The sequence below is a fragment of the Ovis canadensis genome, chromosome 3 (genome assembly GCF_042477335.2).
Source record: "Ovis canadensis isolate MfBH-ARS-UI-01 breed Bighorn chromosome 3, ARS-UI_OviCan_v2, whole genome shotgun sequence".
NCBI lineage: Eukaryota > Metazoa > Chordata > Mammalia > Artiodactyla > Bovidae > Ovis > Ovis canadensis.
The window spans coordinates 62592750-62618614 of NC_091247.1; the positions used below are offsets into that span (position 1 = coordinate 62592750).

General features: G+C 43.4%; 2 protein-coding genes across 3 annotated transcripts in view; one reads left to right on the top strand and one right to left on the bottom strand.

The window, feature by feature from the left end:
- The window catches only part of SEPTIN10 (septin 10), a 51604-nt gene extending 37768 nt beyond the window's left edge, over window positions 1–13836 (bottom strand). Inside the window, exon 1 of one of the 2 annotated variants that reach the window (XM_069583213.1) lies at window positions 13630–13836. In XM_069583213.1, coding sequence (XP_069439314.1) covers window positions 13630–13656 — 27 coding nt within the window. In that variant the 5' untranslated portion in view covers window positions 13657–13836. The remainder of the gene's footprint in view (window positions 1–13629) is intronic. The other variant, XM_069583214.1, reaches the window with a different exon arrangement.
- A 174-nt stretch (window positions 13837–14010) lies between these two features.
- Window positions 14011–19118, top strand: SOWAHC (sosondowah ankyrin repeat domain family member C). The gene has a single exon (XM_069580426.1). It carries the CDS (start codon window positions 14726–14728, stop codon window positions 15884–15886), a length of 1161 nt encoding a protein of 386 aa, XP_069436527.1. The 5' UTR covers window positions 14011–14725; the 3' UTR covers window positions 15887–19118.
- Window positions 19119–25865: the final 6747 nt, after the last annotated feature.

A 25865-nucleotide genomic window follows, 5' to 3' on the forward strand; every position in this document is an offset into this window, starting at 1 on the left:
GGGCCCTTCTGCCCTGTGAAGGCTGCCCTGGCAGGTACTGGGCTGGCCCAGACTCGCTAAGTCTGCATGGCTTGTGAGCCTCTGTGGATTCTGCTTCCTCCCCTTTCTCCTCCAGGGCCTGACATCCCTGCCACACACAGCCCTCTGTCCCCCACAGAGGCTCCTCCTTGATGTCAGAAGGTGACAGAGTGTGGTAAATGCCAGAGAGGGCCATGACCCAGAGCAGTCAGGGCGGCAGTGGGGGCAGAGTTTCAGCAAGGTGCAGACCAGCTCAGCAGAAAGAGGACAGGCTTGTGCCAAGAGAACTGGACTCCTGCAGGCCAAAAAAAAAAAAACAAGCGCACCACATCCAATTACCTCAAAACAGATCATAGGCCTAAAAACTCTAGAAGAAAAAGTATAAAGTCTTTGTGGTCTTAGGCTTAGGCAAAGATTTTTTAGATACAAGAAGCGTGATGCACAAGATAAAAAATGATAAACTGAACCTAATAAACTAAAAAAACTTCTGCTCTTCAAAGTACAGTTAAGAGAATGAAAAAACAAGACACATATCTGGCTAAAAGATTTGTAAGTCATTTATCTCATAAAGGACTTACATAAGAAATATCTGTATATTTTCAAAAACTTGGACAACTAGAAACAGAATCCAGAGAAGGCAATGGCAACCCACTCCAGTACTCTTGCCTGGAAAATCCCATGGACGGAGGAGCCTGGTAGGCTGCAGTCCATGGGGTCGCAAAGAGTCAGACACAACTGAGCGACTTCACTTTCACTTCTCACTTTCATGCATTGGAGAAGGAACTGGCAACCCACTCCAGTGTTCTTGCCTGGAGAATCCCAAGGATAGGGGAGCCTGGTGGGCTGCCGTCTGTAGGGTCGCACAGAGTTGGACATGACTGAAGCGACTTAGTAGCAGCAGAAACAGAATAACTCAGTTTTTTAAAAATAAGGAAACATTGAAACAGACGCTTCACCAAGGATATAGGGATGGCAGATAAGCACACGGCAAGAGAATCAACATCATTACTCATTAAACAAATGAGTAATGCAAATGAAAACACAAGGTGTCACTGCATGCCTACCAGAATGACCTAAAAAATTATCTGGCAAGGACGCAGAGCAGTTGTTAGCAGGAATGCAAATTCTAGCACAAACATTTTGGAAAACAGTTTGGCAGTTTCTGAAGTTAAAACACACAACATACTCAGCAATCCCACTCCTAGATCATCAGCCCAAGGAAAATGAAAACTAATACTCGAATAAAAAGCTGTATGTGAATGTACATATACAGTAACTTTATTAAAAACTGGAAACAGTCCAAATGGTCTTCAAGCGGCAAATGGATGAACAGATTACACTGTGGCCCATGTGCACAATGGGACACCACTCGGCAGTAAAGGAACGTGAGCAACGTGGTGGATGGGTCTGCTCTGCACTGAAGAAACCAGCTCAGAGGCCATAGGAATCCACATCTATGGTGCAGGCGAAGCCGCAGGGGCAGAAGAGGATGAGGAGACAGACAACAGAGAAGCAAGCACCAGGGGATGTGGGGTGGAGGATGAGGCAGAAATTCTGTCATTTTCATTGTGTTTGTGGTTATACAATGGTATACATTCATCAGAACTCGTGAAACTTTATACTAAAAAAGTAAATGTTACTGTGCATAAATTATAGCTCAATATAAAGTTAATTCTTAAAGATATAACAAAATTTTCCAACAGTAATTAATACATAGGAAAGCAGCAGCTAACAAAAATTTAGATTATCTGAAGACAATGATTTGAGATGATACATGTATAATTATTTGTGAGAACCAATAAAGAAAATATACAGCAAAATATGCAAATACAAAATGAGATTAAAATATTTTCTCCAACTGTTCAAATTACAGTTCATTATTGGTTTCTTTTGGCTCTCAGAGTCATGTGGAAACTGTAAGTTATAATTCTTTTCCACACAACAGAATCTGTTACGATATGACAAGCAGCCTATCTTTTCCTAAAACAGAGAGCCCCTAGAAATTGTCTCAATGACCTGTGTCACAGGAGGGAATGGTTAACATGACGACAGTATAAATGGATGGTTTAAGAAGGCTGCTGGAGTTAACTGTGCATGGCAGCAAGAAACAGAGGTTTGGAGCGCTGAGTAGCTGCTGGAGCCATGCACCAAGGTCCAGGCAAAGATGTACCAGCACCGCAGAAGCAAAGCAAGACACAGCCTGTTCCACAAATTTTGAGACCATTTACCCTTACCCCCCAGAATGGAGATAACAGTCCTCAGCTCAAGGGGTCGATAGGAGAAATGTGGTAATGCAAGGCCAAAACCCACCCCAGTGGATGCAGTCAGCACCAGGAGACTTCCGTTATCCCAGTGGTGTCCCAACAAAAATATATCTCCAATACATAAAGTTTGCAAAGTCTTTAGATATTCCTAGATCACTAAGAACGTAAAGCTATATCTAAAGAAGTTGAAAATAATGGTTAGTTTCCTTTAGTTTTCAAAAAATATATTTTAAATTTTACAGCTATTTTTTCCATGATTGGCAAATACAATTGAAAGGCATCTTGTGATATTCTAAGATTGAGCATACAGGCTGAGTATGAGATGATGAATCTTTTTCATGCTTAAAATATTACCTCTCTGCTCATCCATGGCTATCTCTTCCTTTAATACTCACCTCAATGCTGTGCTTTGCCAAAAAGGCTTCACTCTTTATATTTAAAGCTAGTACAAATCACGATCTCATATATAAGTTCATTTTAATAAGCTGCTTGGATTCACAGAAACAACATTACATTTAAAGACCTGGTAGGTTGACAAACACCTTATTTAACCCATAACATACTATTTATAATCTTAGACTAATTTTTTTCAAATCCAGCAGCAGACAAAGCACATTTATTGCCCTGTTCCTAAAAAGACTACTCCAGATCATGCATTCTCAATGGGGGTATCCCCACCATAAAGGTAGTGGAAATTGGTTCTGGGGGGGACCAAAAAATTCAGTGGTTTGTGGCCTTCCAAAGCTCAGTCAACCTTATCTGAAAACAACTTCTTTTCTAGTTTCTTCTTTAGTACCGACTCCCTCTCCTTTCTTCCCTGGTACCAACTCCCTCTCATTTCTCCTAGAGGAATTCTAGTACTGAATTCCTCTCATGAGGGAGAACTTGATTAACTGGATCAATTCATAAGACTAGGTAAATGTTATTAACTAAATTTGATTTAAATTTCACTTTTGTCCCGAAAGGTCAGTAATGAAAAATGGTAGAGAACTACTGCTCAGATAAACCCCGAAACAGGCCTCGTCTGCATGTGGCTTTTTCCATCTTCCTCCGCAGCCCTCTCCACACTGTCCTGCACTCCAGTTTCTTCACCCAAGTCAGTCCTAAATCAACTGCCCACCTGTCTTCACTCTTAACCAAATTTTGTGGTCCATGTGATCATTTTGGTTAGCTTTCTGTGGTTGTGGTTTTCATTCTGTCTGTCCTCTGATAGATGAGGATAAGAGGCTTATGCAAGCTTCCTGATGGGAGGGACTGGCTGTAGGGGAAAACTGGGTCTTTCTCTGGTGGGCAGGGCCATGCTCAGTGAATCTTTAATCCAATTTTCTGCTGATGGATTTATTAAAATGCAGAGATTTTATCAACCAAGGTCCATATTGTCAAGGCTATGGATGTAATCTTGAATGGATGTTAGAGTTGGACCATAAAGAAGGCTGAGCGCCAAAGAATTGAGGCTTTCAAATTTTGGTGCTGGAGAAGACTCTTGAGAGTCCCTTGGACTGCAAGGAGATCAAACCAGTCAATCCTAAAGGAAATCAGTCCTAAATATTCATTGGAAGGACTGATGCTGAAGCTGAAACTCCAATACTCTGGCCACCTGATGAGAACTGACTTATCTGAAAAGACCCTGATGCTGGGAAAGATTGAAGGCAGGAGGAGAAGGGGACAACAGAGGATGAGATGGTTGGATGGCATCACTGACTCAATGAACATGAGTTTGAGCAAGCTCCGGGAGAGATGGTGAAGGACAGGGAAGCCTGGCATGCTGCAGTCCATGGATGGGGTCACAAAGAGTCAGACATAACTGACTGACTGAATAACAACTAGGCAGTCCTGGTTTATTAATAACTCAAAGTAATATTCCAGTTAAAAAGTATACACTCGACTAAGTGAAAATATCACTGTGTTCTACTTATTTTTGCCCATGAAAAAACTGGAGAACAGACCACTCACAGAACATTCATGGTATCTATCAACATGTTTTGACCTAGCATTCCATTACTTATGAACTCTTTCTGCACACATCACACTGGCTAATGAGAACAAAAGGCCTCCTCACTGCCTCCAAAGAGAGGCAAGATGACCTTGGTCTGGCTTTTCAGAGCAGCATGAGAGGAGACCAGAGAAGTTGTTCCATAGCTCTCCCGCCTCATCTCTGGTGAGCCCTGTAGTTGTGAGACAACAGAGCTGCCTAAAACTAGCTTGAGGGGCTGGGGAACCCATCCCACCTGGCAGGAAACCTGCAGGGCCAGCCCATCTTTCTGGCTCTCCACCTCACCCACATCTCAAACAGCAGTTGCCTCTTCTACTTTCCCCCAACCTTAACCCCTTATTCCTCATGAGGCATATTTTATTTTTTCAACATATGGCATAATTTTAATTCCCCCTTAAGTTGTATTACTCAGGTCTGACATCCCAGAAAAAAACCTATTCCTCTTATATGATTTCTACTTCTGGTTTGTGAACTAAATGATTACCATGCAACCTCTACTAAACTACCATATGCTTACGTTTCCATCTGTCAGCTGTCTCGGGCCTCAGAGTATTGAGAATTGTTCAAACAGAACAAGATTCAGGATGGCCCTAAAATGGAACACGGCCAAGAGGGTGTATCTTTTTCCCTCTTCCCTAACAGAGGTTCCAGGGCCTCAACCCTCCATGTCCATGTGGCACAGTTGCCACTTTGTCCAGGCATCTTCCCTTGTGATACAAAACTGGGGTGAAACACCTGGGTTCATCTTCCTTTGCTTCGTTTCTCCCAAAGGCTGCATTTCAAAAATCCCTCACATGCTCTGTTTGAGTCTGCCTTCCTTTTTAAGTCTCACTATCTGGTTCATCTTAAAAAATTTCCCCAACAATTTATTCCATAATTTAAATTTTTATAGTGTCAGAAAAAGCAGACTGAAAGAAATCTGAAAATTCTAGAATTCCTAATATAGCCTCACTCATGGCTATTGAGAGAATCTGGTCACAGTGTTTCTCAAAATAGATACTCCAAACACATGGTCTGAAAGTATTCTGTACCTGGGAAAATACCTGGCACTGATCCACAGAACCCAGGACTTCTCAGAGCTTCTCTAAGCCGGTAAAACCCTATAGCCACACATCTTCATTTGTCTCTGACAGGAAAGGTCTGCAGACAGCCAAGGCGGAGCCTGCTGCTGATGCTGCCAAGTTGCTTCTGTCGTGTCGTGTCCACATCTGTGCGACCCCAGAGACAGCAGCCCACCAGGCTCCCCCGTCCCTGGAATTCTCCAGGCAAGAACACCGGAGTGGGTTGCCATTTCCCTCTCCAATGAATGAAAGTGAAAAGTGAAAGTGAAGTCGCTCAGTCATGTCCGACTCCTAGTGACCCCATGGACTACGGCCTACCAGGCTCCTCCATCCATGGGATTTGCCAGGCAAGAGTACTGGAGCCTAGGTTACACTATTTAAACTAACCAAAACAATAAACAAGGAAAAAGAAGCCACTTAAAGCAATTTTGGACAACTTTAACATGTAGGCACATGTTCACTTTTACAATGACAAGTTCTAGAAGGAATCACATAATATAATGAACGTTGGGTTCTATTGTATCTAAACTGCTTCAGCTAAATCCTCAGTGAAGAAATCTCCAGCCTTGTTTAGAAAAAGTTAATTTCAAATAAATGGAATTGCCAAATAAAAAATTTCAAAAACAGGAAAAGTGTTCAAGCAAAATATGCATATTTACTAAAAGTAATAAAATATTATAAGAATGCTAAATCATAATTGGTCTTAAAGGTATTTAAAATCATAGCTTTCAATCTCGTGGTTATGTTTGAGCCTATGAGCTTCTTATTTCTGTGATCTTCAAAACATAAAGGGTGTTAAATAAAATTTTAAAGCATCATCTAAATCAGACTTCCTCCCAGATATGATCAAAAGAAAGTGTAAAAATTAAAGTTCTCAGTGAAAAGCTTTGAGAATCAGGTATTTTATATTAAGAATACTTAAAATCTCCATCAGAGAAAATTAAATTTAGTATGGTTAAAAATAAAAGGCCAGTAAGTATTCTTGAGAAAAAGAAATCTATTCTGCAGTAAAATATGAAAATTTAAAACACCTTCTTCCTCCATTCCCACACACCAAAATAAATAGGTAAATAAAACAGTTATAGTTTGGAACAATGTCAGGAGCAAAGTCAGCCTGGGAAAAGCTCAAAGGCTTGGAAGAAGGAGGAGCCTCATTAGAACATAAATGCAGACTAACAGCTCTGCCCATAAGAATTTATAACTAATATGTGTAACAATCAACAAGAATAAAATGACTCAAAAATGATCATGGTTATGGAGGATACAAAGAATATTACAAGCTGTGTTTCCTAAGTAAGTAAAGTCAAGTCGCTCAATCGTGTCAGACTCTTTGTGACCCGGTGGACTGTAGCCCACCAGGCTCCTCTGTCCCTGGGATTCTCCAGGCAAGAACACTGGAGTGGGTTGCCATTTCCTTCTCCAGGGGATCTTCCCAACCCAGGAATCGAACCCAGGTCTCCTGCATTGCAAACAGACGCTTTCCTCTGAGCCACTAGGGAAAGATCATTTAACTGACGGGGTAAGGGGCAATGCAAGGTTCACTAAAATTTAATGGAAAAAGTAACAATACAGAACATAAGTTAGGTATTGCAAGGAAGCACATGACTAGTGGCAAACAAGTGGAATGACAGAAGGCCATGGGTTAAAAGCTTCAGAGGAGATGGGACGGAAACTCGGTCTCATTATCTTATGACTGTAGGACATGGACCAGTGAAAGGGATGTCACTCCAGATCAGAAACACAAGGTACTGAGGTAGTGATTAACTCCAGGACATAAAAGAGAATTAAAAGTCACAACTTCAAGAGAGAAAGTAAAACAAATGCAGGAAACTTCTGAGATATAAAAAATGTCATCACTGAATGATAACTGAAAAAAACAAGAATTCAGAAGTACTGCATCTTAAACAGGAAACGAAACAGGCAAGAGATAGAAAGATCTGGATACCATTTAAAAGGGCAGTCTGAAGATACAGAAAATTATGAGTGTGTTTCTCTGGAAACAGGAAAAGGTAGTGTCATTACAAGATCCACTATCACAGTCAGCAATACATAACTATACAGTCAAGATCTCCTGAATCATAAAATGTAAGCAATTACTAATACTTTTACTGCAAAATTCAGACTTCAATTGAAGAAAGTAGGGAAAACCACTAGACCATTCAGGTATGACCTAAATCAAGACCCTTAGGATTATACAGTGGAAGTGACAAATAGATTCAAGGGATTAGATCTGATAGAATGCCTGAAGAACTATGGATGGAGCTTCATGACATTGTACAGGAGACAGGGAGCAAGACCATCCATCCCCAAGAAAAAGAAATGCAAAAAGGCAAAATGGTTGTCTGAGAAGTCCTTATAAATAGCTGAGAAAAGAAGAGACACTAAAGGCAAAGGAGAAAAGGAAAGATATAAGCATCTGAATGCAGAGTTCCAAAGAATAGCAAGGAGAGATAAGAAAGCCTTCTTCAGTGATCAATGCAAAGAAATAGAGAAAAACAACAGAATGGGAGACATTAGAGATCTCTTCAAGAAAATCGGAGATAGCAAGGAAACATTTCATGCAAAGATGGGCACAATAAAGGACAGAAATGGTATAGATGTAACAGAAGCAGAAGATATTAAGAAGAGGTGGCAAGAATACACAGAAGAATGATACAAAAAAGATCTTCATGACCCAAATAACCACAATGGTGTGATCACCCACCTAGAGCCAGACATCCTGCAATGAGAAGTCTGGGAAGTCAAGTGGGCCTTAGGAAGCATCACTGCAAACAAAGCTAGTGAGGTGATGGAATTCCAGTTGAGCTATTTCAAATCCCAAAGGATGATGTTGTGAAAGTGCTGCACTCAATATGCCAGCAAATTTGGAAAACTCAGCAGTGGCCACAGGACTGGAAAAGGTCAGTTTTCATTCCAGTCCCTAAGAAAGGCAATGCCAAAGAATGTTCAAACTACCACACAGTTGCACTCATCTTACATGCTAGCAAAGTAATGCTCAAAATTCTCCAAGCCAGGCTTCAACAGTACATGAACCATGAACTTCCAGATGTTCAAGCTGGATTTAGAAAAGGCAGAGGAACCAGATATCAAGTTCCCAACATCCATTAGATCATCGAAAAAGCAAGAGAATTCCAGAGAAACATCTACTTCTGCTTTATTGACTATGATGTCAAAGCCTTTCACTGTATAGATCACAACAAACTGGAAAATTCAAGAGATGGGAATACCAGACCACCTGACCTGCCTCCTGAGAAATCTGTATACAGGTCAAGAAGCAACAGTTAGAATGGCACATGGAACAATGGACTGTTTCCAGATCAGGAAAGGAGTATGTCAAGGCTGTAGATTGTCACTCTGCTTATTTAACTTATATGCAGAGTACATCCATGAGAAATGCTGGGCTGGATGAAGCACGAGATGGAATCAAGATTTCCGGGAGAAATGTCAATAACCTCAGATATGCAGATGGCACCACCCTTATTGCAGAAAGCGAAGAACTAAAGAGCCTCTTGATGAAAGTGAAAGAGGAGAGTGAAAAAGCTGGCTTAAAACTCAACATTCAAAAAACTAAGATCATGGCATCTGGTCCCATCACTTCATGGGAAATTGATGGGGAAACAGTGGAAACAGTGAGAGATTTTATTTTGGGGTGCTCCAAAATCACTGCAGATGGTGACTGCAGCCATGAAATTTAAAGACACTTGCTCCTTGGAAGAAAAGCTATGACCGACCTAGACAGCATATTAAAAGCAGAGACATTACTTTGCCGACAAAGGTGCATCCAGTCAAAGCTATGGTTTTCCCAGTAGTCCTGTATGGATATAAGCGTTGAACTATACAGAAAGCTGAGCACCGAAGCACTGATGCTTTTGAACTATGGTGTTGGAAAAGACTCTTGAAGAGGGACTCTTGAGAGTCCCTTGGACTGCAAGGAGAACCAACCAGTCCATCCTAAAGGAAATCAATCCTGAATATTCATTGGAAGGACTGATGCTGAAGCTAAGACTCCAGTACTTTGGTTACCTGATGAGAACTGACTCATTGGAAAAGACCCTGATGCTGGGAAGGACTGAAGTTGGGAGGAAAAGGGGATAACAGAGGATGAGATGGTTGGATGGCATCACCGACTTGATGGACATGAGTTTGAGCAAGGTCTGGGAGTTGGTGATGGACAAGAAAGCCTGCCATGCTGCAGTCCATGGGGTCACAAAGAGTCGAACAGGACTGTGCGACTGAACTGACTAATAGAGGACATGCTGGAGATCATGCCAGACACAATCCGGCCAAAGTGTATCTCATCATCACTACCTGTGACTCCTTGAGTATCCACTAAACCTCCCTGAATCTTAATGCAGTTTTAAAAGGTTACTTTCCATTTACAGTTATTACAAAATATTGGCTATACTCCCTGTGTTGTACAATATATCTTTGAGTCTTAACATCCTCATCTATGAAAAAAAAAAATGGTCTGAAAACCTGAAGAGTTTCAAGTGAGTTTTAAAACAGAACTCTTAAAAAATAAAGGTGGAATGAAAATGAAAATAAAACATACCAAAATCTGTGGGACACAGCCAAAGCCCAGCTGAAAGGGAAATTCATTAATACCTTATGTATATATTAGAAAGGAGGAAAAGTCTCAAGTCAATGACCTAAGGTCTCAAGAACTTAGAAAAAGAAGAGCAAACTAAACCAAAAGCAAGCAAAGGAAAGAAAAAGATCAGTTTTTTGAAAATAGAAAAATAACAGAAAAAACCCGATGAAACAGAAATAGTTCTTTGAAAAGGTCAGTGAAGTTAACAGACTTCTAGCAAGACTAACAAAGATAGGCAGAAGATGAAAATTTTACCAGTATCAGGAATGAAATAGGGATTATCACTGTAGATCCTAAAGAAAGCAAAAGGAGATCAAGAGAATATTATGAACATGTCTATACACATAAATTTAACAGTTTGGAAGGAAATGGATCGCAAAACCACATACCATCACAACTCACCCAGTGTGAAATAACATGAACACACAGGTAACTATTAAGGAATTTAAATTTGTAAGTTTAAAACTCCCCAAAAAGACATCTCCAGGCCTCGATGGTTTTGCAGAAGAATCCTACCAAACATTTAAAGAAGAATACCAATTTTACATAATCTCTTTCAGAAAACAGAAGAGATGGGGACACTTCCCAGTTTCTTTTCTGAAACCAATATTACTCTGACATAAAACCAAAGAGAGTACAAAAAAACCTGCAGACAAATATCCCTCTTGAACTTGATAAATAGTATCTACAAAAGAACAGCAGCAGCCTGCTGCTCTGATGATGGACTGAATTCTTTCCCGCCAACATCACAGTAAGGCAAGAATGTCTGCTGTCACCACACTTATTCAAATATGGCAGAAAAGAAAAGGTATACAGATTGGAAAGAAAGAAAGAAAACTGTCTCTGTGTTGAGATGACATAATTTTTATGCACACAATAATTTACTCCAAGGAATTTACTCCTAGAATAAATTAATTCGGCAAGGTCAAAGGACTCAAGATAAACATACACATCTCAATTGTATTTCTGTGTTAAAACGATATGAGGACAATGAAAATATGGTATCATTTGTAACTGATAAAAAATGAAATGTAAATCTAACAAAACAAATGCGGGACTTGTATACTGAAAACTATATAATTCTGATGAAAGAAATCTGAGAAAATATAAAGAAATGGACAGAAACACCATGTTCATTATTTGGAAGACTCAACATAGGTAGAAATAACAATTTTCTTTAATTTTAGACTTAATGTAATATCTATCAAAACCCCAGAAAAATTCTTTGTACATAGACGACTATTCTAAAATTTATAAGAAAGATATAGAAACTAGAATAGCCAAAAATTTTTGAAATTTGAGAATAAAGTGAGAGTAATCAGTCTACTCTATTTCAAGATTTATTTATATAGTTATAGGACTCAAGACTGCATATTAACAGAGACCCCAGAAAAAGATCCGCACAACATGCTCAACTAGTTATTGACAAAAAGTGCAAAAGCAATTCAATAGAATATGATAGCCTTTTCAACGTATGTTGGAGCATCCATTAGTCAAAAATGACCCTTGACCTAAGTCTTACACCTTATACAAAAACTAACAAAACGGGTCATGGGTTTAAATTTGAAACTAACTACAAGACTCTTAGGAAAAAAATAAGAGAAAACCTTTGGTATTCTGAGTTAGGCAAAGGATTCTTAGACTTGACAAAAAAGTACATTCCATAAGAGAAAAAGGTGGTAAAATGGGTTTTATCAAAACTAAATATGTTTGCTTTGCATGGTATCTAGAATACATATTTTAAAAACTTCTAAAATCAGCAGTAAAAAAAGAAAATCCAGTTAGAAAATGGGCATAAAAAATGAAATGCAATGAAGAAAATATACAGATGGCAAACAAGCACATGAAAAGATGTTTAGCATCACTAGCCATTAGAAAAGTGCAAGTTAAAACCACAATATATAATTACATACCTATCAGAACGTCTTAAAATAAAAACCAGGAACCCCAAGTGCTGGTGAGGATGTGGAGGAACTAATCTCACATACACTGGTGGTGGAAGTGGAAAATGCAGAAACTGGGAAACAGTTTAGCAGTTTCTTAATGAAACTAGTAACTGCCATGTGAATTCCAGAGAACTGAAGACAACATTTTCCTTATGTTACGTGTTAACATACAGAAATGTTTTATAGCAGCTTTATTTATAATAGCTCAACAATGGAAACAATGTAGGTGTCCTTCAAAGTGTGTTACATCCATACCATGTAATATTACTCAGCAATTAAAAAGGAGCAAACTAATACTTGGAACAACCTGAATCAATCTCCAGAGAATGCTACTGAAGGAAAAACATCCAATCCCCAAAGGTTATATTCTAGGTGATTCCACTATATAACAGACTTGAAAAATTACAGAAATAACAGATTATAGTAGTTAGGGGTTAAAGAGGAGGTGGAGTGGAAATGAAGTGGGTGTGGCTACAAAAGGACAAGGGAAGGGTCCTGTGGTGGGGGCAAGTTCTGTCTCCACAGAATCAGTGTCCATGTGCTGGTAGTGGCCTTTCCTATGATTTTGTAACATTTTACTATTAAAGAAGAGTGCGGACTCATTGGAAAAGACCCTGATGCTGGGAAGATTGAAGGCAAAAGAAGGGGGCAGCAGAGGATGAGATAGTAAAATAGCATCAAATTCAATGGACGTGAATTTGAACAAACTCCAGAAGATGTTGAAGGACAGGGAAGCCTGGTGCACTGCAGTCCATGGGGTCACAAAGAATTGGACACGACTTAGCGACTGAACAACTACTATTAATGAAAATTGTGCAAAGTTACTGGGGAATTCTCTTTTTTCTCACAATTGCACACGAATTTACAGTTAACTCAAAAAGTTTAATTAAAGGTAACTACTGCAAAATAAGCACAGCAACGGACAAGAAATCCCATGTTTAATTCTGAAGATTAAACTTCACTCGGAAACAAAGACGTGCACACAAACACAACAAATGTAACAAGGCAGGTCAGAGAGGAAAGCCGAGATTTCTCTAAAAACAAAACAGAGAAGAAAGAGACCTGGCTGAATCAGGAGAAAGACCCTCCTCCAGGCTCTGTCAGAGAAACTGGCTGTGTGATTCTGGACCCATCACCTACCCTCCCAGGTTCCTACCAGCTTAACTTCTAGAGACTGCTCAAGCCAGCACGTCTCACTTTTTGGTCTCAGGTCCCAGAAGAGCTTTTGTTTACGTGGATTACAATCGCTGGTATGAATAGTATCAAAAGTTAAATTTTTCAAAAGACAAGTGGTCCTTCCACACGGCGTAGCGTCGGGAAAACTCCAGGGACACAAGAGAATGAGTGAAAAGGGCAAGGAACAGCTTGGTGTGGCCGAGAACACCTCTGTGGCCCTCCCATGGCTTACTCTGAAATGAGACCAGTAGAGGAGGGACAGAAAACGGAAAACATCAGTCGCATCCGTTCTTTTAACGGACAAGGGCTCCAAGGCGGGGAAAAAAGGCTCCAATCCAAAAGATGTCCACGCTGGGTAAGGTGGGAGGCTTGTGGAGGCCTGGGAGGCCGAGTCCAGTGGGGCGCCCGCCACCAGTCCCGCTCCCGCGCGTTTGGGACCGTTACACAAACCGCCCGCTTCACACTCCACTCTGGGGAGACGGGAAGCCGGGAGGCGCCGCCCGAGGGAGCGGGCGGGAATCGCGGGCCCAGCCGGCAGGGCGGGGGTCCCTGGCCGAGGGCGTAGGGCTGGCGGACTCACCAGGTGCCGCGCCACCTCGGAGGCCATGGTCCGGGCGACTGGGCGGGCGAGGGGCCAGCAAGGCGGCGGCGGGCGGCCGAGCCGCGCGTCCAGCAGCGGAGGGCGGGATGGAGCGGGGCGGGGCGGGGGCACAGGAGGGAGGAGCGGAGGGGAGGGGTCCCCCGGCCTCAGTGACGTGAGGGGCTGAGCGGGATGGCGCGGGGGGCGGGGCAGGTCTGGTCCGGAGGGGAGGAGAGCTGAAGGGCGGGGTCCTGTGGCCTCAGTGATGTGGGGGGCTGAGCGGGATGGCACGGGGAGCAGGAGTCCAGGAGGGAGAGTGGAGGGGTCCAGCAGCCTCCATTGAGCTGGGGGCCCCTGGGCGGGCTGCGAGTCAGGGCTCCCAGACACGTCCTCGAATTGGGTCTGTCACAAGAGTGCCCAGATGTTTTAGAGCAGCGGTCTCGAACCTTTTTGGCACCAGGGACCCTTTCATGGAAGATATTTTCACAGATGGGGAAGAGGGAAGATGGTTTCGGAATAATTTATGCACACAAATATACACACATATTTATTGTACACTTTCTATTATTATTATATCAGTTCCACTTAAGATCATCAGGCACTAGATCCTAGAGGTTGGGGACCCCTATTTTAGAGGATGACCAGTCAGTGCCTGGGAGAGGATGGAGCACAATTGCTAAGTTAGAAAAAGAGGCGGGGAAGAGCGGCCATGGCTCCTCAGACCTTTGGGCGGGGCTGAAGCACTGATTGCGGATAGTACGGGGCCGGAAGTGGGCGTGTCAGGGCGTGTCCTCTGGAGGGAGTGGCCATTGTGGCCAGTGCAGGGGCCGGAAGTGGGTGGGGCCAGACGTGTCCAAGGGAAGGCACTGAATGCAGCCGGTTCGAGGACCCAAAAGAGGTGGGGCGGAGTGGGGCGGGGACAGCGGGAGCGGTAAGGCCGCCTCCGGGGAGGCCGGAAGTGGGTGGGTCCCCCGACGGGGGCGTGTCCGCGGGTGAGGCAGGGGGGCGGTGGCTGTTAGTCCCGCGGCTGCGGCGCGCTAGGAACTTGCGGAGCTCCCGCCGCGTAGGTCCGGAGTCAACCAGGTACGCTATCGAGATGGAGGGACCCGCCGAGTGCAGGGCTCAGGATCGGCAGGCCGAGCTGGAGCAGCCGGTTGGGGGCGCCCTGGGCGGGTCGCCCGAACAGCGCGCCAGCGTCCGCGGCCGCCCCAAGGAGCCAGAGGACGCGGCGGGAGACCGCGCGGACCCCTTCGACCCTGTGGAAGGCACCCCGAGTGCGTCGCTCGGAAGGCGACCCCGCGGTGGCCCGGTGGCGGAAGGTGCGCGGCCCGAAGCGCTGGGCGATGCGCCCCCCACGCCGCGGCCGGGCCGCACCGCGCCCCGGGACCCAGCTGCAGAAGGCTCCCCTCAGCTGCGGCGCGGCCCGGGGGGCGCGGACGGCGCGGCGGCCGAGGAGGAGGGCGCGGGCTCGCTGACGCTGGACCCGCTGGAGCACGCGTGGATGCTGTCAGCCGCCGACGGCCGCTGGGACAGCCTGGAGGGGCTGCTGGCCTGTGAGCCTGGGCTGCTGGCCAAGCGCGACTTCATCACTGGTTTTACCTGCCTGCATTGGGCAGCCAAGCACGGCCGGCAGGAGCTGCTGGCCCTGCTGGTACGCTTCGCGGGCCAGCACCGGTTGCCGGTGAACATCAACGCGCGCACGAGCGGCGGCTACACCGCGCTGCATCTGGCGGCCATGCACGGGCACGTGGAGGTGGTGAAGCTGCTGGTCGGGGCCTACGACGCGGATGTGGACGTCCGCGATTACAGCGGCAGGAAGGCCTCGCAGTACCTGAGCCCGAGCACCGCCGAGGAGATCCGGACGCTGGTGGGCGCCCTGGACGAGGACGAAGGCGAGAGCGCGGCGAGCAGCGGGGGAGGGCGCTGGAGGCTCTCGAGGGTGCTGCCCTCGCACCTCATCTCTGGCAGGCTCTCCCACGCTCTGGAGGACAGCGGGGACCATCACCACCACCTGGCCGAGGGGTTGACTGCGGGCAAAGCGAAGGAGCCGAATCGCAAAGCCTCAGGCAGCTCTAGTGGCCGGATGAAACCCAGACTCAACAAAATCCGCTTCCGAACCCAGATCATCCACACCACACCCTCTTTCAGAGATCCAGAGCAGCCTCTGGAGGAGGGGGAGGACGAGGAAGAGGACCGATCTCTTAAAGGCCACTCGTCCTCTTTCAAATTGAGACCCAAGTCCAATGTATTTGGGTAAAAATCATTTCTTTTAGAAAGTTCTGAGATTTGTTTGTCGTCAGGAATAGGATACTAGGTGTAAACAAGCAAGTGAGACCAGAAAAGACGCTGAAGGCTGCGTTCTTAATCCGAGGGGTCTCCCCAGCAATGTGGCTGCCGTGGCTTTCCAAGTGATTCCTCCAACCTTGACCTCGGCCCCCTGCCCCCTGTAGCCTCTCTGCCCTGGAGTCGCTGTTTTGAAGACCTAGTAATGTATCTAAATCCGGTGCAGAGTTGATGATTGCAGGTTCCTTTGATTTAAACATTGCCGGATGCCATGCAAAGTAAAGAATATTGCACTTTACAGTATCTTTTTAAAAGTGGTTACTCTTCCAAGAGCTTCCCTTTGTGGCTCAGCTGGTAAAGAATCCAACTGCAATGCAGAAGACCAGGGTTCGATCCCTGGGTTGGGCAAATCCCCCTGGAGAAGGGAAAGGCTACCCACTCCAGTATTCTGGCCTGGAGAATTCCGTGGACCGTATAGTCCATGGGGTCCCGAAGAGTCGGACACGTATGAGCGACTCTCACTTTCACTTTACACTCTTCCAAGAGCAGCAAGACATGCAAGTAGTAATAAACTGGTGGTATTTGTAAGTGTAAACAAAACTACACACCGCCGTCTGTTTTTACTAATTTCATTTGCTTTAATATACTACTGATGGCCAGGTCAGAGTTTACATGCACAAATACTAATTAGGGAATAATGTGAATACAATTGGGAATTCTGTTGGTACCCTACTTGTAAGTTGTGTTCAACTCTTCAAAAGCTGTTTCAGCTTTAACTACTGAACTGAAGATATGGGCAACGTTCACTTTTGAGTTAATCTGTTGGGTGGTTTCCTCTTAACTATCTCTAATACCCCTGCACTCAGTATTAAGGTACATTATTAATAACTACAGGGCTTCCCTGATAGCTCAGTTGGTAAAAAATCCACCTGCAATGAGGAAGCCCCAGTTTGGTTCCTGGGTGGGGAAGATTCTCTGGAGAAGGGATAGGTTACCCCCTCCGGTATTCTTGGGCTTCCTTTGTGGCTCAACTGTTGAAGAATCCACCTGCAATGCCAGAGACCTGGGTTTGATCCCTGGGTTGGAAAGATTCCCTGGAGAAGGGAAAGGCTACCCCACTCCAGTATTCTGGCCTGGAGAATTCTGTGGACTGTATAATCCATGGGGTCTCAAAGAGTCAGTCAGACTGGACTGAGCAACTTTCACTTTAGTAACTACACAAGTTTTTAAGAAAACAATTGTAACAACTTATGGTACTTCTAGGAAAATAATTGCCTCTGGTTCTTATTCTCACAAACTTGTTTTGCTCTTGTAAAAGTCTGAATTTTTTGGAGTTTTTGTTCCAGGGCTTATACAACCATTGGCTCTACTTGATATGACCCTCTTTGTGCTTAGAGTTGAATTGCCTACAGAAGCTGTTTTCTGGTTTAGGTGATGAGCAAAAATTGATGTAAATATTAGCTGATGCTTCTATGAAGTAATTATTAAATCAACAATGATTCTCACATAAGGTACACTTTTTGTTTTCTAATGAAATACATTCATAATCTCAATACTTTGTAGCAGTGTTTTGCAAATGTTTAAAATACTAAATCTTTTTAGTTTTCATGTTTCTTTGAGTCTATTAGAGACATAGAGTGAAGGTATTGGGAAGCTGGCTAGTAAATCTACCCAGTTAAAAATAGCACTTTATAAAAAAGGGAAAGATAATAGATGGGACATTTGCTATATTTAAATGCTGCTGGCTATTGAATCCTTTTATATATAAGTGAAAAATATCAGTCGTTGCAATTAAAGACTTAAGTGTACTTGATTACGTTTCATTCAAATATGCTAGGGTGAATGTCTTTACAATTACTGTTCAATTTAATTTAGAAACATATTAAATTCACTTGTAACAGGATTCAAAGCAATTTGAGAGATATCTAATTCCAAAAACTCCTTCTTCCTTGGTCTTTTCTTTGTAAGAAGAAAAAGACAGTTCCTGAAACATGCATTTTGCAGCCTACGGAGATGACGGAGTGAGTTCATAGCTTGCAGAGTGAATGAACCAATACACAAATTGCACACAACTGCAGTGTTTAGATAGTTCTTAGATCTTTAATTTCCCAAATTGTAGAAATTTGTAACAAATTGGTCACACCTCTCTAGATAGTAGTTGAATTTGTTTAAAGGCGAATGAAAAGTATTCATATAAAACAAAGTATTGTCCATTCATATGCCTTTAGTTTTGTTTTAGGATTACGGAAGTGGGCTGTGTACATTTGAGAAGCACTGTTATCCATACATTTAGGTAAAAAACAATCTACTTTTGTATAAATTAAAAATAGGTTCCTATCTAGTACAGGATAAGTTGTAATTTGTCACCAAGTCTTAGGCTTACAGACGTGTGAAGCTGAAGTGAGCCATAAAAACACTGCAGAACCAGCTCTACGTTCTCCTGAACAGTGTTAATACCTAAATGTGTATGGTTGGTTTAGTCACTCAGGCATGTCTGACTGTTACAACCCCATGGACTGTTGCCCGCCAGGCTCCTCTGTCCATGGAATTTTCCAGGCAAGAGTTCTGAGTGGGTTGTTGTTAATACCTAATTGCAGAAAATCTATAATTTGCTAGATCTTTAGAAACTGAATCAATGCCTAACTTGCTTTTCACTTTAAAGATTTTAACTTTTCTGATAAAATGTACTTTAAAGTTTGAAAAATCATTCCTGGGGGAACAATTTCTAGCATTCCTTGTCATGAGGTACTTGTGTGCAGTAAGTACAGCATTTTCAGCTGCTTAACTCTGTTCCTCTTTTTTTTTTTTTCTGTAATTTCCAAATTGAGATTATGAAAAGCAAGTGATTTATATAGTTTGGTATTTGTGGAGTTATGCCTACCATTAATGGAAATATGTATGTCAGTAACTCAGAGGTTGTTGAGATGAAACTGGTTAGGAAATCCAGGCATGTCCATGTGCTTCTTCCAGTTGCAGCGGAGACTAATGAGCCTGTCACAGCCCCCGTTACTGTTACAGTGTACAAAGTGCAGCTGGCTTATCCACCCTGGACACATGGTGCTATTTTATTCATGTCTGAAATCTTGGCATCCGGAAGGGCTTGTCTCTTATTTTTCAAATAAATGAAACTTTGGGAGTTCAGAAAGTAAAATCTATGAAGTTTGTTTTGTCAGAATAAAAGATTCACACTAGATTTTCCCTCTGAATTGTCTAAATCGCTGTAGTCTTTTATCTTTTGTAATTTTATGGTGTTTTACATTTCATACAGTGCTTGTTCAAGTTTCCATCTGTTCTTTTTCTGTCCCTTAAGTCACTGCCCATATATCCCTAATTACAGGTGAGGGGATGAAAGTTGGTGCTGTTCAGCACAAAGCAATGGCAAAAGGACCTCAAGACTCAGCGCTCTTCCGCAGCATTTATCTCTTCTGCACTTTGAATTGCTAAGTTTTGGCCAAAGTGCTCTGGTTGGGCATGAGTGGTGGAGGATTAAGCTAGAGGAGAGGGTCATACCTTTACCTTAAAAAATGTGAACAAAGGGACCAACAGGGATTAGTTTCTAAAACATAATGCATGGCTCATGCAGCTCTCTCTCTCTCTCTATATATATATATATACACACACACACACACATATATATAAAACAATAAGAAATGGATGGAAGACATACAAATGGCCAAAAAGCACATGAAAAGATGCTCACTGTCACTAATTATTAGAGAAATCTAAATCAAAACCACAATGAGGTGTCACCTCACACCAATCAGAATGGCCATCATTAAAAAATCCACAAGCAAATACTGGAAAGCGTGTGGAGAAAAGGAAGCCCTCCTACACTGCTGGTGGCAGTGTAACTTACAGCCAGGATGGAGGTTCCATAAAAAACTTAAAAATAGAGCTACCATATGATCCTACAATCCCACCACTGGGCACGTATCCAGAGAAGAACATGGTTTGAAAGGATAATGTACTCCAGTGTTCATAGCAGCACTGTTTACAATAGCCAGGACATGGAAGCAGCATAAATGTCCATTGGCAGAGGAATAGATAAAGAAGATATGGTATATATATGCAATGGGATATTACTCAGCCATTGAAGGAGTGAAATAATGCCATTTGCAGCAACATGGTTGGACCTGGAGATTATCATACTGAATGAAGTAATTCAGAGAAAGATAAATATATGCTGTCACTTGTATGTGGAATCTTGAAAGTGGTACAGATGGACCTATTTACAAAACAGAGACAGATGTAGAAAACAAATTTATGGTTACCAAAGGGGAAAAGGGGAAGAATAAATTGGGAGATTGGGATTGACATAAACTGCTATATATAAAACAGGTAATAAGAACCTATTCTATAGCACAGGGAACTCTGCTCAGTGCTCTGCAGTGGCCCATATGGGGAAAGAATCTAAAATACGGGATACATGTGTGTGTATAACTGAATCACTTTGGGGTACACTTGAAACTAACACAACATTGTAAATCAATTATACTCAAAAATTAATTAAAAAAAAACAACCTATGACTCTTGCACAAACCAGCTACCATAAACCCTTCATATCCAGACAGAAGCTTAAGAAAGAAGGGAATGCCTTTTTCCATTCTCTTCAATATCCATCAAGCATTGGACATTAATTAATTAATTTCCTCATCAAGGTTGCCCTTGATCTTTGTTTTGAGGAAGTTCAGCAGATACAAAGTGTCATGAATCCTTGCTGTTAACTTGCTCATAGCTCCCTGTAGGAAGATCCTGCTACCTTTGCTGCTGGAACTTAGTGTTGTTGCTGATGTTTTGTGACAACGTATAAAACAAGGTTTCTATTTCTAGAATAACTTCTTTCCTTAGAAGTGTGTATCTTAAAAGGGCTCATTGATGAGTTCCTGTGAACATATCTGTAATTTTTCCTAGTGAAAGATATTTTTTATTTTGCTAAATACATGGTATTTAGTTTAATTAATATTTAGTTTCTTTTAAATTAATCCTGAAAGTACTCTGGGAATTTGCTGCAAACCATTGTTCCTTCAGTGATGAGTCACATAGTTACAATTTGAGGGCTAGAAAGTGACCCTTTGTGAACCTGTTTTTCAAGATATGGCAGCAGTTGTTTGCATCATTATCGGATTTTTTTCCTGTGAAGAATATTGTTTTCATGTAACCAAACTTTTTTCTCCTTAATCTTCTCTTTAAATGTCAGTTTTGTCCCAGGAAGGGGCTTCCCCATTCAGTTTATAATAAAGTGTCCACTTGTCCATATTTATGCTTCCCGCGGTGGCTCAGAGGATAAAAAATCTGCCTGCAATGCAGGAGACCTGGGTTTGATCTCCGGGTCGGGAAGATCTCCTGGAGGAGGAAATGGCAACTCATTCCAGTATACTTGCCTGGAAAATTCCATGGACAGAGGAACCTGGTGAACTACATCCACGGGATCGCAAAGAGTCGGACACGACTGAGCAACTAACCCCTTTACCGTATTTATTGGGGAATGTGTGACAGGTGCCCCCACTGGCACGAGGCCTGACATGTTGAAGGTACACAACATGTGTTTTGTTTTAATGGAAACGCTAATTAAATTTTTCATACTGTTGCATTACATGGATAATTTCAATAATATGCTTTCATTCCGATTGAATAAAGGTAAGAATTTTTCCTACAACGTGACTCCACTGCCAGCCAACCACTCCATCTGTAGCCCAGCCCAAAGAACAACCTATTTCAATCCTGGAGGTGGAATCGGCTTTATTAGGATTTTACTTTGTAAGCAATTTAAGAGATTTTCAACAGTAAATTTGATTATAAGAAGTTTTACTTACAAGTTTATTCAAGTACATAATCCCTAGGAGAATCTGCTTTAAATGGCTTTAAATAGTCTAAGTATTATTATGCGTACAAATGACTACTTGTCCTGTGAAGCCACAAAAGCAAGAGAACAGGGAGATGAAGTTTACTTCAGCTTAGAGAGCTTTCTAATAATCATTTTAAGCAAAGAGTCAGACACGACTGAGCTACTGAACTGAACTGAATCTGTCCCATGAAGTAGAACACTCAGCCTTTGAAAATAACTGTTCAGGGGCTACATGAGGACCAGAAAAGGTGAAACATCATTTTAAAACACCCCTGTGATTGATGCTGTGTTGAGAAACATTGCTCCAGTCCACTCACTGACCAAAGCTTCAGCCCACATTTGGCTGGGTTAGAATGAAGTTAAATATTATGTTTTGTGTTTTTGAAAACAAATGTTATATGCTGTTCTATCAAAGAACCTGGAAGTACCTGTTAGAATATTCTGGTTCGCTAAGAAATGTTGAGCTAAATATTCCAGAAATATAACTGAGAATCCTTGAGATTTGTCCAGAAGTTTCTAGTGGTTTTTTTTTTTTTAATATTTACTTATTTTTGGCTGCATTGGGTCTTAGTTTGCAGTGCTCAGGGTCTCTAGTTGTGGTGCGTGGGCTTTGTTGCCCCAAGGCATGTGGAATCTTTGTTTTTTGACCAGGGATCAAACCTGCGTCCTCCACCTTGGAAAGTGGATTCCCAACCACTGGACCACCAGGGAAGTCCCTCCAACATTGATGAATGTGATCATGTTTGTCTTAGTCTGTTTGGGCTGATGAAAGAGCATCCCATAGATAGGTGGCTTTTAAACAACAGAAGCTCGTTTCTCATGGTTATGGAGGCTGGCAGTGCAAAATCAAGACCTCGGCATCTTGGTGTCCAGTGAGGTCCTGCTTCCTGGTTACTGGCGGCCGTGTGCTCCCCCTGTCCCTCTGGTGTCTTGGCACAGGGGCTCTGGCAAGGGCACTAATCCCATCATGAGATGAAGCCCTCCAAAAGATCCTGCCTCCTCACAGTATCACCTTGGGGTTTGGCTTTCAGCGTGAATTCTGAGGGACACAAACATTCAGTCTGTGATGAGCTTACGTTCACAAGGCAGTTACTTGGTTGCAGCTGGCAGCCCAACTTGCACAGAGGGGAGTGACTCCTGGCTGAGGGTGTTCTTTGCGTAAAAGCCATTCATTCTGCTAGGAGGTGGAGAAGGCAATGGCACCCCACTCTAGTACTCTTGCCTGGAAAATCCCATGGGTGGAGGAGCATGGTAGGCTGCAGTCCATGGGGTCGCGAAGAGTTGGATACGGCTGAGTGACTTCACTTTCACTTTTCACTTTCATGCATTGGAGAAGGAAATGGCAACCCACTCCAGTGTTCTTGCCTGGAGAATCCCAGGGACGGGGAGTCTGGTGGGCTACCGTCTATGGGGTCGCACAGAGTCGGACACGACTGAAGCGACTTAGCAGCAGCAGCAGCAGCTGCTAGGAGGATGACTGTGTAAACCAGGCAAGGTTTTAAGCACGTTATAAAAATAAGCCCATCTCCCTCCCCCATTCAACTCTGGCATCTCTGTTTTGTTGATGAGCAATCACTGGCAGAAACTGGCTACTTGCCCAAGTTCACGAAGCAAGTTGGCAGCAGAACCTGGCCTTGAACTCTAGTAGCTGGGCCCCCAGGCTGCGCAGCAACCACTAGCTGTGCCATTTCTCTGGGAGCACAGAGGCAGGGCTACCACCCAGTGGTGCAGAGTATGTACAGTCCCTGTGGAGGAAGAGACCCGACAGATCACCAATAAGCACTAGTTGGGGAGACAGACTTGACTTGTACACCTAACACCGTTCCTGTGCAGGAATAAGAATAGAACTGGACTTTAAGGTGTTTGGTTTTCTTCATCTCACCTAGGATAGAATTCATCTGGGCTGGAAAAGGGCATCTCCTTAGCTCAGATGGTGGGGTTGCTTCACTGTGTAGGGTGTGGTAATATTTCTCCTCCGGCCGCAACCTCCACCCAGTTGTCTGAGCACTTGAGCTTTACTGGAAGGTTACTGTCCTTAGTAGTCCTGGGATTCCAGGGGGACCTGGAGGAAAACCAGCAGCCTGGCATTCACTTTCCTTACAGTAAGATTATAACTAACGACTGATGCTAAAGCTGAAACTCCAAAACTTTGGCCACCTCATGTGAAGAGTTGACTCATTGGAAAAGACTCTGATGCTGGGAGGGATTGGGGGCAGGAGAAGAAGGGGACGACAGAGGATGAGATGGCTGTATGGCATCATTGACTCGATGGACATGAGTTTGAGTGAACTCCAGGAGTTGGTGATGGACTGGAAGGCCTGGTGTGCTGTGATTCATGGGGTCGCAAAGAGTCGGACATGACTGAGCGACTGAACTGAACTGAATTCTGAATTTTGGAATCTCATTTCAGAATATGCAGAAGCTTACCTTTGCTCCACTACAAAGTGTGATGCGTGAGTTAAGAACAGAATCTCAAAGGATATTTGCTCCATTATTCACAATTTCTTTTAAAAAACCAAGTCACTTGCTACAGTTTTGATACCCAATAAATTATGCATGAACTTCAAATGAACAAAAATGCTTAGTTTTATTTACTATTTTTCTATTTTAAAAAATGTATGCTCATGGGTAGCTTGAAACAGATAGGGTGAAAAGTAAAAACTACTAATTTCTCCTCTATTTGCATCCCCATCAGAACTCCAGCTGACGCTTTCTTCTATACTTTTGGGTATTTGACTTTTCCTTAATTCAGGCTGGCCTCTCTCCTTGACTTAAAATGATTTATCCATGTTTTACTGGGTTATACCTAATGCAGATACTGAAGAAGCGAGGGAAAGCTGGTATTGGGCTTCCAGCCTGTGAGCCCCTGTGCATGCCGGCCTCCAGGGTTTCTGCAGCCTCCTGACCATGGCCCTTTGCTCTCCACCCTCACCTTGGGCCACTAGTTGCCAGCGCTAGGCTCCTTCCAAGCCTGGCACTCTTCTCCGAGCTATGCAGGCAGTGGTATCACTTTCCTGTTGCTGCCTCGTCCCTGCCTTCGTCCCCAACCCTGACCAGTGTGACAGTTTGCTGCTGCTTGCCTGGGCGTTGTGTGCCCCTAGCTCTTGGAGCTGTGGGTTTCTGGCCACCTATCTGTTCTCAGGCGCATGCCTTCACCTCGCCCATTCATCCTGAATGTGAAGACTGAGGAACGAAGAGCTCTTCTGGACACCTGGTCCCCCACCATCTTTACTTTGCACACAACTTTTGGATCCCTAAGAAGAGGATACAACTTGAGCTCTTCTTTTCTCAGACCTGTGCTGAGTGGTGCTGCAGGAGAGCTGCTAGGTGATGAGCCTCGTGTGTGCCTGCAGTGATTTGGTTCTAAAAAGCCACCCTCCCCTACCCCGATTATCTTCCCCAAGGTTTTACCCAATTGCCAGGGGCCAGCGTGAGGAACTCCGCCCATGGCAAAGGTCATGAGGAAGGAGGCTTGGCATACGCAAAGGCTGATCATGCCTCAGGAAACCCCCTGTTCCCGAGCATCTAACCCCCAAACCAGAGTCTGTTTTATGCTCTCACCTACACCTCTGACTTTACGGGGGGCTCTCCCCCATAACCGTTTCTCTGGGAGATGCAGCTCCAAGGCAATAAAAATTTGAGCGTGACAAGAGTGTTTCAGCTTACGGACTCCTCTTAAGGTTATCTAGCCCGCCTGTATAGGTTCGTCCGGCCACATGTGATTGTTTACAGCCTCCAAATCTGAGAGGCACGAGATGTTTTAGACTTACTAAAGGCAAATTCTTTTGGAGAGTTAGAAATTATTAGTATAGTGTGTTGGTTAGGAATTATATTGGTGAAGGGTTTTTCATTTGTTGTGTCAATAATTGCTGCTAATTCCCTGCTCTGGGTAGGACAAGGATGTCTCAGGTCAAACCTCTCTGCTGACAGACTAGCTTGTGTGACAGGATTATCCATACTCCTGCCACTACTCACATGATTGTTTTCTACCTCTCAACCTTAAACAGCACAGAGTTTTGGAGTATTTTGAGAGTCTTAATTAGCATAGGACTTTTTCTTGTTGAGTCAATGATTGCTGCAGGCCTCCATATCCTTAGGCACCTGGGAA

Coding starts and splice junctions, on each gene's coding strand:
- SOWAHC (XM_069580426.1), top strand. CDS start 14,726: ATGGAGGGACCCGCCGAGTGCAGGGCTCAGGATCGGCAGGCCGAGCTG.